Source organism: Artibeus jamaicensis, unplaced genomic scaffold (genome assembly GCF_021234435.1).
Source record: "Artibeus jamaicensis isolate MK-2021 breed Jamaican fruit bat unplaced genomic scaffold, CSHL_Jam_final contig_464, whole genome shotgun sequence".
Taxonomy (NCBI): domain Eukaryota; kingdom Metazoa; phylum Chordata; class Mammalia; order Chiroptera; family Phyllostomidae; genus Artibeus; species Artibeus jamaicensis.
The window spans coordinates 13,600,041-13,612,606 of NW_026521842.1; the positions used below are offsets into that span (position 1 = coordinate 13,600,041).

Below are 12,566 nucleotides of genomic sequence, written 5' to 3' on the forward strand. Positions count from 1 at the left end.
TAAATGTTCTTAAATTTTTTTTAAGTTTATTTATTTATTTTAGAGAGAGAGTAAGGGAGGGAGAAAGAGAGGGAGAGAAACATCAGTGTGTGGTTGCCTCTCACACACTCCCGACTGAGGACCTGGCCTGTGCCCTGACTGGGAATCAAACCCTTTTGGTTCACAGACCGGCACTCAGTCCACTGAACCACACCATCGAGGGAAAATCTTTTCTTGTCTTACAGATCTTTCTGAGATTATGAGAGCTGTGGATTCTCTTGTCAGAAAAATGTACTACTCAACATATAAAAGTTTATATTTAGATTTAAGACATTCTCACTTCTTAAGTATGTTCATGGATCCTAGGTAGAAAGAAATCCCTTTTCTAGTCTAAAACTTGTCCTCAGGGGTCTGGAGAATTGACCCACCCAAAATCACTCTGCTTCTCTAGCTAACTGCTTCTGTTCTTCCACCATTCTGTTTCTTTCCTTAAAACCAGTTCTTAAAGGAAGGACTAGGGGTTTTAAGCCTTAAAATAAACTCTTTCAGCTTTGGCTACCCAACTAGGAGATTAAAGTACACTAATACCCAAAACATTTAAATCATTGATTTAGAAAAGCCAAATCAAGCAAAGTTTTTTATAACTTGCTGTGATTAATCAAGGGCTAATCCAAGATCCCTAGTTGATCTAATTTTTCCATCAGTTTCTTACCTGGGCTGCCTACATCTAAATTCATCATGTGGCTGTCAGATAAATCACTCTAGAGCAGTGATTTTCAACCTTTTCCATCTCATGGCACACATAAACTAATTGCTAAAATTCTGTGGCACTCCAAAAAATATATGTTTTGTCTATTTGAAAAAAAATAGGTGTACTTTTGATTCATTCACACCAGGTGGCTCTTGTTGTATTTATTGCCTGTTGTCATTTTTTATTTGACAGTTTGAGAGAAAAGACATCAATGCCCCCGACTAAATAATCAGCTATTGCACGTTTACAAATGCTTGTAGCATACCGGTTGGTTATCACTGCTCTAGAGCAGTAGCTCTGTTTATTCCATCTACCTTTCTTTTTCTTGTGCCTCCTAAAGTTCCCCACCATCATCACTGTGCTAAACCTGACCTACCGAGCCTTTTGGAAGAGGTATCGAGCTGACAGCATCACAATAAGCCTATATTGCCACTTACTGTCATTATTTAAATCTAATTTTGTTGTCTCATGGGACTGTACCTTTCATCACATTACTCAGTTTCTCTGTATTTCAGTGTCTTCATCTGTAAAATTGAACACATTACAGCTCATCATGTTGTAAGAAATAAAATAGAGCACCTAGCTCAGTTAAGAGACTGCTTTCACTCTTTCCTGCTACACTCATCACATTCTTTATTGGAGTTAGGCAGGTGCCTCCAGATGCTCGGTGCTTTGCTCCTTTGTGTTATTGTTGTGTCATTTCTTCAGCATCAGCTAAGTTTCTTCTCTGTTCAGTCACTGCTGTGTTGGGTTGGGGGGTATATGTCATGTTCTCTTTCTTTTTCCTCACTTTATTATAGTTTCTTTATTGATACTAAATATGCAACTTCAGCAGTCTCTTCTACAAAATTTGATCATTAAATTAACAGAAAATTTTTTAAGAAGCTTTTTATAAACTTTTATCCTCCAAGTTTTTCATTGTTAAAATGACAACCATTTTATTTCCCATGAGGAAACACTTGATGTAAGGGAACTTCTTTTCAAAGTCCAGATTCCAATCTCCAGAGTGATAGAGAGCAGTTAAAATGTGACAAAGCTGAGCTTCTAATTCAATAGTTCCCCAGGCCAGGAGCCATCACTTTGCCTCTGGTTTGAGGGGGTGGAAGTAGAAGTTCTAAACTAGTTAGAAGAGAAGTTTCAGCTTTTAACCCTCTATGTTGATAATGTTCTTATCATTTGAAAAAATTGTTAAGCATAGCCCTAGTAGATACATAGTTATTCATAATATATTAACTATTCTAACATAAACATGATAAAAATTAAACTATAACTTAAAGGTGAATTTTTGTTTTTGTTTATAAAAAGGTTGTTATTTCCTTTCTGACCCTGGGGGATCATCTAACTCACATCCTCTTTGGAAATTATTCTTCTAATTCTTTAGATCTAGCTTAAGTCCATACTCCTGCTTAATGGCTTGATTGCTCACTTTTATCTTTAGAACTGGATTGTAAACTACCCAGGGTTAGAGACGTGTTATCTTCTGTATCCCACAACGATGCTGAGCACACTTTTGTGTATAGTTATTATCCACAAAATTATAATTATTCAATACTGCATGTACTTGTTGGTTCATTTCTTGGGATCATTTTGGAGTATTATTTCACTGATGGTTAACGAAAGGGGAAAAAACATCTTAGCCGTATTCTACCTTAGCAATTGGGTTTTATTCCTCATATTATTATTCTTGTAAGAGTCAAGATAATCAAGTCTGCTTCCACTTACAATTTTATCGAAATAGATATGCAGTGTATAATGAAGTGATTTAATTGGGACATCATAGGACTGGTGCAGTCTGAGAACCACACCTCTGTTGGCACGCACGTCTGGTTTTGTTTCTTGAGATTTCTGTCTTTTAGTGTCTTATAAATGGCTGAGTGCTAAACTGTAACATTTTCTCTACAGTTAATTTGTACTGGTACTATTGATGTTCCCACTGGGTATACTACTTCATGTTTCATATTTTGCAGATCTCTGTTCTGTTTTTCAGAAGCAGTGACTTTCAGCCATTGTGCTGTGGCAAACCATTGTGCCACAAGAATTTTAAAAATAGCCCTGACCGGTGTGGCTCAGTGGTTTGGGTGTTGTCCTGCAAACCAAAAGGTGCTGGTTCCATTCCCAGTCAGAGCACATGCCTGGGTTGTGGACTAGGTCCTTGGTTGGTGGCATGCGAATGGCAACTGATCAGTGTTTCTCTCCATCTCTTTCTCCTTCCCTTTCTCTCTCTCTAAAAATAAATAAAATCTTTAAAAAAAAAAGATCTTAAATGCTCCAATACCAAATTCTTTTTAAAAAATTTTAAGACATGCAATAATACTTGGACATATTCTCAGGACTGTGAGAATACAAGTCGAACCACCCAAGCACGTTTAAAGTCTGTGCCCCTGCTATGTCTGCTAAAGTCCCATTAGTTAATGCAAGTCCATAGCCTCGCCTAACATCAGGGGCACGTCAGTGGAGCCGGGTGGATGTGTGCTCAGGCCAGGCAGTGGGCTGAGCAGAGTTACAGGGCAGAGGGTCTGGCTCTCAAATTCTATTAAAGAGTGAAAAACGGAGGGAAATCATTCAGTCTACCACTCTGGGAAGCAAGCATTGTAACAGTCATAAAGTTGCTCTGATTGGTCCCTTTGGACTGTAAACATGACAACACTTTTTCCCCATGGGTAACTTACATCTCATTAGACTATGCTATTTTGAAAGTTCTCCAGTGCTCTGAATTTCTTTCAAGAGTGGTCCTTTAATCTAAAGTTACTGGTTAGCAGAAATGAGTATGAGTAGAAATGATAATGATGTTAATTACCTTCCATGCTTTGTTTGAGTAAGAACTAGAATTGCTGATTGATTGAAAAAATTAAGGGAGGAATTAAAGGGGTATAAAGTAGAAAACTGCCCAAACAAAAAGCATTCTTGATATTAGAGTGTTAAGAGAGATGAGTTAAGCATTTGGAAGTGAAGTGTAGGGAACAGAGTTACTGTATTAACTCAGTAGGGAGGGTGATTTCTGAGATGCAGAAAGGCACCTCAGAAAGTGCATTAAAATATCTTTTGTTACTTAGACAAGTAGGGGAAACGTTCAGAAGTGCTATGTTATGATCTTATGATTACCTAGCAATCTATTAAAGTCAGTTTTAATAAAACATTTGATCAATAAGTATGAAAATGAGTTAGTATTGATGCCTGCTAAATCCTGCAGTAAAATCAAGTTTCCTGGAAACCTTTTCTTCTTTGAAGTGATGTTAGGTGTGGCTGCTCAGTTTGTTAATATTTACCACTTTTTAAAAAATTTTTTAAAAAATCATTTGAGAGAGAAACCAGTTTTATTGTTCCACTTAGTTAATGCATTCACTGGTTGATTCTTGTTATATGCCTCAAAAAGGTATCAAACTTGCAACCTTGGTGTATCAGAATGATACTCTAACCAACTGAGCTATCTGGCCAGGGCTTACGTGTTTTTTAGATTTTATTTATTTATTTTTAGAGAGATGGAAAGGAGAAAGAGGGAATGAAACATCATTGGGTGGTCTCCTCTAGCACCCATCTACCGGGGACCTGGCTCACAACCCAGGCATGTACCCTGACTGGGAATTGAACTGGTGATGCTTTGGTTCGCAGGCCCATGCTTAGTCTACTGAGCTACATCAGCCAGGGCACTGTTTTCTTCATTGTCTTTTACTTATCCTTAAATAGAAAGAATCTTTTTATTTTGAAAATGATACTTTTTACAACTTACGTTGGTAATATTTCATGGAAGGCACACAGAATTCATTTTGAACAGGTTGGAAAGCTATGGAAACTCAAAGGAAATGGTGCTTTATTGTGGTGTGTGTTATTACGATCGTATCTCCTTTAATGTTACAAAGAGAACTAAAGGAAATATGTATTGCAAAGCTATGCGATATTAGGCATGACCTAGTCTACCTTTTTTTGTCATGGAATTAAAAGTTTATTTTATCTCTGGTACAGGTACCTTGCTTTACAAAGCAAATGTATTTATGGGAGAATATGAATATACATATATAATTTTTTTAATTTTATGTTTTTAATTATAGACTTGCAAGCTTATAGACTCATAGAAGTTACAAACACAGTACATAGAAATTCTGTGTACACATTACCTACCTTCCCAAAATGGTGACAGGAGACTAATTTTTAAATTATTGATGGACCTTTTTACCCTTTTTAATAATCCTTTTTTTTTTTTTTTTTTTTTTTTTTTTTGATTTCTAACTTTCTTTAAAGAAAGGACACCCTTATTGTACCTGGCCCTCTTTATCTTTCAGAATTGTGAAGTGTCGTGCAGGGATCCTCATGTCACTCTTGCATTAGGTCCAGGATAAACGAGTGCCTCTTCATTCTCCCCTTCTCCAGACTGTACTGTTGATGGGAGAGGATGGCGTCTCATCTGCTTCCCCGTCCTATTTCTCCCCAGCAATCTAAAAGATATATAAGCCCCACTTTACTCCTCGTATGGAAGAAACATATTTAGTTGAATATTCACATTTCTTGTTTTGAGTTTATTTTGGTGGTGTTTGAAAACTTGAGATTTGAGATTTTTAAAGCACCCTCTCTTATTTTTTTTTCTTTCCTTTTAGCCTGAAAATGAAATTTCTTCAGATTGTAATCATGTAAGTATGACTTTCTCATGATTCACCATATGTGCTTTAGCTATATGATGACAAGTCTTGGGATGCTTTTCCTGTTGTTCTGGGAAGCGTTATATTTTGTAAAATTCTCTTGATCTTAAAAAGAGGATGATAAACCCTGTTTAAGGGCCACGGTAAATTTACAGATACTCCTCCAGGTAGAAACCAGCAGGTTCTGCCAAATAATATTGTTGTGCTTAAGCTTAAATTTTCCCGTAGGTTCCACACGAAATAATTGTTTCTGTGCTTATCAGGTTTACAATTTAGATTTCTGTATTTTAAGGTGGTTTTATTTAGTCATCATAAAGTCATTTAGTAGTTGCAGAAGTGACTAATAGGTTCCTCAAAACCTAAAATTTTTAGTTTCTGGCCCTTTGTAGAAAAAGTTTCCTGAATTCTGCTCTGGCTAAAAACAGGAATATAAATAAGAAAAACTTACTTATAAAGCACTCATCTTAAAATGCATATGTGCTTTGGTCCAGCATTTCTTACTTTTTAGAATTTATGTGTAGTTATACTTAAAAGAATGGATTAAAATGTATCTATAAAAGGATATTTGTTGTGGCATTATTTCTAAGGAAAAAAATTAGGAAAAAAACTTCAAAATTCATCGGTTGACTCAGTTTGGCAGAGGGGAAGCTAAAAAAAAATCTGATTTGTGCCTTACAACCCCAAGGGCTGGAGAATAGGAGGGATATGAAAGGAAAATAGGGACAATAGTATACAGAAAAGGGGACAGTTGGCGTCATAGAAAAGAGAAGATTAGGACACAGACACAAAGGGAAGAACATGTGAAGATACAAAGCGAAGACGCTCACTTACAAGGAAAGGAGAGAGGCCTCAGAAAAAAGTCTGTACTGTCAACACCTTGATCTCAGACTTCTGGCTTTCGAAATTACGAGCAAGTAAATTGCTTTGTTTAAGAAATCTGTGATATTTGTTATGACAGCCTGATACATGGGTTGGCATTATAATTTTTCCTGTAATGGAACAAATTTTAAAAATTGAATAACTTCCCCCATAGTAGGGAGTTCAGGGATGAATTCATATCATAAATAAGGGATAAGATAGTTATGAACAATTTTTGGCCAATGAAGTGGAAAATGTTGATGCAATGGACAAATTCCTAGAAAAATAAACTTACCAAAACTAACATAAGACGTTGAAAATCTGAATAATCCAATGTTTATTTTAAAAATTGAATCTGGAAATAAAAATCTTCCCAATAAAGAAACCTCCAAGGCCAAATGGATTTATTGGTTAATTTGTACAAAAATTTACAGAAGAATAACAACAGTCTTTCAGAGAATAAAAATGGGGAGACATTCTCCCGTTCATTATGGGGCTGATGTAACCTCGCTCTCTCCTAACAAGAACATGACCAGAAAGGAAACACCAGCCTTGTTGTTCATCTATGGTTCATGAGTGACAACACCAGTGTCACTCATGAACCATAGATGAAAAAATGCTAAGCAAATTAGTAGCAAATTGAATCCTGTAAAATATAAGAAGGGAAATGCATCAAGACAGAATTGGTTTTACTCCAGAATTGAGGTTAAATTTAATACTTGAAAAATTAATCTCATTGAAGAAGAAAAATCATGTTATCTCAATAGACACATTAAAAAGCATTTGATTAAATTTGGTGCTAGTTTTCCTGAGCTTTTATTATGGGGAGTTGCTGACATGTGTAATTAGACTAACCCCCAAAAGCTGAGCTTTGAGTTAGACTTTTTGGTTTAAGCAGAATTTAGCTTCTACTTCCTATTAGTATTTCCTCTGAAAACTTCATCAGGGATTTTGGGTTTAATTTTTTCTTGACATTAAAAAAATTACCTTTAAGTAAAAAAAAAAAGAAGAAAGAAAGAAAAGGTGTGTGAATGGTAGTACTTATTTTGTCTGTACCTTTTTTCCTTTTGTCTATAAATCCAATGATATTTTCTTTTCTGTTCATTAACTGAAATGTGAGTATGCTTTGTCTGACTCTGTACAATGAACTGTCATCATTTATTGGTGTCATAATTTGTTATGATTCACTTACATTTATCATAGTTGATGGTGTCAATTCTAACTGAAGTTTGTTTGTTTATTATACCTAGTTGTTGTGGAATTATAAGCTGAACCTAACTAAAGATCCAAAATTTGAATCTGTGGCCAGAGAAGTTTGCAAATCTACCTTATCAGAGGTAAGTTGTAAAAGAATTTTGTGGGTATTTAATGTAATTGAAGAGAACATTACATCTCTTTACCTGACCAGTTATTAAGGGAGGAATGACTCATTCATTTACTTGATTTTTCTTGGAATTCACTCTGTATTGGTTGAGATGGGCCCAGTGAAGTATAATTCTTTTTGTTACCGTTCACCTACACTTGCAGTAGGTTGCTGTGATTCAGACAAGTTGATAATCAGGCTCTGTGGGTACCCAGAGAAAACAACCGCTTCTGTCATCAGTGCTCCAGTTGCACGTGTTACAGTCTGCCTGTGTTTGAGACGAACAAAATGGTTTCCCCAGGAGGCTTGTAACTATTTATAAATATTTTGACTGTACAGTTAGATTAATTAAACCACAGGGAAATGTGCTTCAGATAGGAGTTAGTATTAAAAAGGAGTATATAAAGATTGTATACATTGTTATAAGTGAATGTTGAATATAAAGACAGAAATAATTAATGAGAATATGTGGCATTGTATGGATACTGATTGGCGAAGATTTTGAATCATTTCTCTTGGCTTTAGTGTAGAATGCCATATTTTTCAGACCATGAGATGCACCCCCTGCCTCCCCCCACACACACATCATTTGGAAGGAATAATGGTTGTTATTGCTGCTGTTGAGTTCTGTTTACATTTAGATTGATGAAATATTATGCTATCATTTTACCACATTTTTTGCTTTAAAAATTTTTTTACTATTTTCCTCTAAAACCCAGGTGCGTGTTATGGTCTGAAAAATACGGTGACTAATGTTTGTGGAAATTGTGGTATTGAAATTTTTATTTTATTTTATTTTATTTTTTGTAACAGTGATAGAAATTCTGGGAAGACAGATTTCTATATATTGAAGTATAAGAATCACAAAGCACACAGTTGCTATTTTTCCACCTCAGAGTTAATAATCGTAGATCTTGCAACATGTATATCTGTCCTCAAACTACCCTATTTGATGACTTAAGTCTGGATCATTTTCTCATTTTCTCCTGAGCTCTTAAGGAAAGTCCTACTCCAGCCAGATAAGCCCTCAGCTCCTGATCCTCACTGAAGTCATTATGGGATCCTGTGGAACTTGTTAGAGGATATGTTTATTGATTTTTATAGAGAAACAGGGAGAAAGAGAGAGAGAGAGAGAGAGAAAAACATTGATCCATTCCCTCCTGTATGCACCCTGACCAGGGATTAAACCCTGAACCTAGGTATGTGCCCTGCCTGGGAATAGAAGCCACAACCTTTTGGTGCACAAACGATGCTCCAAACAACTGAGCCACCAAGCCAGGTCTGTTGTATTCTTTTATAGTAATGACTCTTATTCATATTACCCTAGGCCTCAGAATAGAGTAGCATATCTTTGAAACATTGATCTTTAGCTTTTAATTTCAGTATTCTCCTCAAACTCCCTTGGCTAGCCATATGACTAGCTACACATACCAGTTTCATTGCCATGTGGGAATTTAGCTCAGAGAGTATGCAGGTTTATCAGAATGATTTCACTCTTTGCTTTTTATATGCACATATAAAATATATTTTGGACATGATGTATATGGTATCAAAGGTTTTAAAGGGATGAAGATAGATACATTTGGAATGATATACACAAACACACACTGACTTCCTTATAATGCATATGTAATGATGGCCGCCTCGTAACATTCTGGAATGTTGTGATTCCGTAAAAGATTCAAGTAATACAGGAGTCAGGAAAATGAAATATCAGGAAAAATAGAATTGTCAACTAAATATTTTATTTTACATCTCCTTCCTATTTTCTTTCCTAATTTTGGAATCCTACTTCCAAGGAGAAAAACAACAATGCACGAATACCTGCAACTGCAAACCAAACTTTTTATGTACTCTCCACGATTGAACCAAATACTGTCAGCTTTTCTCCTGTCTTCATGTCAAAAATAGAGTGGGTCTGCCCCCTGCCACTTCAGAGTTTACTCCCATTCATAAATATGTTGATGGTTTAATGCTGTTTTTTGCTATTAATCTTAGAAGTTTTTTTTCTGTCATAGTAAACTTCTGTCCAATAGAATGGTTGCAGAAAAGCATAAACTTCTCATTCAAATACTATACATCCTATTATAATTGGTAGTGAACTAAAATACAAATAGATATTACATTGTGGTGTATCAGTAAAATCTCAAGTGATTAGAAGTAAATATACATTTAATTTCTTATTGGGGCTCCAATTCAACTTGTAGGCTTGTGTTTTCTTCCGATTTTTAAACTGCCAATTCTCCAGTATTAGAATCTGTCTGAAAAGTTCTACTTCATTAAATTTTCAAACCCAGGTGTCTGCCAAATGCTGAAATTTTCAAGGAGTTATTTCTCCTTTTACTTTTTGAACTGAATTCTGTTTTGCTCAAAAAAAAATCCTTCTCTTGGGAATAATATTCATGGCCAACTTTTTAGTCATCACAAAAAAAGAGATCAAGTTTGGCTGAAAGAATTGCATTTATCTTGACTGTTGAAGATCCATGCGTCTTGAAGCCAGTGTGAGACTATTTATTTAAATTCCAAAGTTTGCTTCTTTAAAAGTAAACACAGTTTTCTGTCTTGAACTGAGTCTTTGACTTGGTCTGGAGTTAGACATAAAGAGACCCAGTGGCCTAGAGGATAATGTGTGGTATGTCCTTCACCGAGCCTCTTTGGAAAAGAGGTTATATTTGTTTTGCCCTATATACACATTTACATTAAGTGATGTAATAGTAGAGAATGATCTCCATTGGTTTAAAAAAAAACACAGTAAAACCAAAAAATTCCCTTCTCGTTTATATTCAGAATAAATATTTACCTTTGGTTCCCTTCTCTTCTCAAAATTGCTATTTTGTTTGTTTTTCGTTTCTCTAAGTGTAATAATAGGCTTTTTCCAAACAACCTTCTTTGCTTTCTAATCCAAGCTTGTAACCCTGTAAGCAGATTTGAATTTCAGCATTTTTGGTTAGTTTGCTTCATTAGCATTTGTGGTTTGATACACAGTTTGCATGACCACTAACCATGTGAAATCACTGTGTGCTTGATCTACTAGATCTTATGTCAAAACCACACAAATTAGATTTGCAGTCACCTTCCCCTTCGCAAACTTCTTGCCAGACTGCACTGAACATCACTTTAGACACGATTCTGTTCCAAACCACAGTGGTGAGGCTGAGATTTTACTAAGCTCAAAAACACATGTCCATATTTATAGTCAATTTGAAACACATTAATGTCATGTCAAGAAGTAATATTATGCCTTTCCTTCCTCCCTTTGGCCTTTAGGTTTACTTAACAACAGTAATTTGCTGTGTAGCTGGGCCTGTGACCTGACTTCAGTTCTGCACCTGTTTCCCAGACCTGTTCTCTAAGATTAATCTCCTTGCTGTCCATTGCATGCTTTGCATGCATAAAAGAATTTCTCAGTAGAACCATTTAGAATGTTAAAAGCTCTTTTTAGTTATATTTCAATAGAGCTGAAAGTTTTACCAGCCCTTTTTACTTCATTTGGACATGAGTTCTGTCTAGCATTTGTGTATATATACATGTATTTTCTTGCAAAACACATTAATCAGGTATTTCCTGGAGAGCACAACAAGCTGAGTAGGGTAGACACACTGTGAACATGAAAATGTCAGATGTTCTTTTGTAAAAGTTGTTTGATGTGAGCCTTGACTGGTATGGCTTGGTTGAGCATCACCCTGCAAAGCGAAAGGTCACTGGTTCAATTCCCAGTCAGGGCACATGCCTGGATTGTAGGTTTGGTCCCCAGTTGCGGGGTGTACCAAAGGCAACTGATCAAGGGATGTTTCTCTTTCACATCAATGTTTCTTCCTGTGTCTTCCTTCCCCTCTTTGCCTCTCTCTAAAAATAAAGATAAAATATTTTTAAAAAGTTGTTTGATGTGAGAATAAAATACTTTTATAAGACAGCCACTTTGTTTTGAGCAGATTAAAGAATGTGCTGATGAACCAGTAGGAAAAGGTTACTTGGTTTCCTGCTTGGTGGATCACCGAGGCAACATCACGGAGTACCAGTGTCACCAGTACATCACCAAGATGACAGCCATCATTTTCAGTGATTACCGTCTCATCTGTGGCTTCATGGATGACTGCAAAAATGACATCAACCTTCTGAAATGTGGCAGCATTCGGCTTGGAGAAAAGGTAGGTACTATACTGGCTTTACCAAAGGGGCCTTATGAACTTGATAAATGAAAAGAATTGTAAAGTTGAAGTCCCAGACAACCCGAAGATCTAAGGCTAGTTGAATGCATTTCATCTGTTTGTGACAAAATATTCCAAAGGTATGGAGAAGTAGAGGAATTAATACCTGTTACTCTAGTATTATCTTCAAAATACTAAACCACTTGCTGGTTACCTACAGCATTCTCTGGGAAAACATTTTGTAGTCTTACGGGAATAGTAGTTGGGTTAGGAGAGGCTTGAGTTCTCAAAACTTTGCATATACCTCACTGTTGCCATAAAAAAAATCACTCAGTACACCAGTACAAAAGAAGATATTTAAATATCAGAAAATATTAAGTTATGTGAAAGTACTTCTAGTTTGTCAGAAGAAGTGTGATCTATTACCTTCATCTCAGAAGAATCACTTTTAGTAAAGACAGGAAAGAAAATAACTACCTACTTGCTAGTTACTTCTTCATTATATTTGATCTTATTTTTTTCCTTAAAGTCTGTTGTCTAGGAGGTCATAATGGAGGTTTAACCAGGTTTATTCTGAATTTGTTTACTAAGAAAAAAGGAAAGAAACTCCTGAGAAGTAATAGGTGCCAGTGGGAGAAATAGTCCAGGGCATGCATATGGCATTAGTTCTTAATTGCCACTTCATTAGTCCGCTGTTTAGAAAATATGAAGAAAAATAAAATTCATTTGTCTCTTTGCTCCTATTCATTCTTTGCACCATGCTTTGCAGTTTTCCCTCACGGAGGAAAGAGGGTATGATATTATGTGCCCGAACTGCAGATTTCACATACCAGTTC

At 35.9% G+C, this 12,566-nt stretch overlaps 1 protein-coding gene across 1 annotated transcript in view; it reads left to right on the forward strand.

Moving 5' to 3' along the window:
- Positions 1-12,566, forward strand: part of GLG1 (golgi glycoprotein 1) — a 109,086-nt gene that overhangs the window by 50,576 nt on the left and 45,944 nt on the right. The window contains exons 2-4 of the mRNA XM_037144771.2: positions 5,320-5,352; positions 7,470-7,556; positions 11,515-11,730. Of these exons, the coding sequence (XP_037000666.2) occupies positions 5,320-5,352; positions 7,470-7,556; positions 11,515-11,730 (336 nt within the window). The remainder of the gene's footprint in view (positions 1-5,319; positions 5,353-7,469; positions 7,557-11,514; positions 11,731-12,566) is intronic.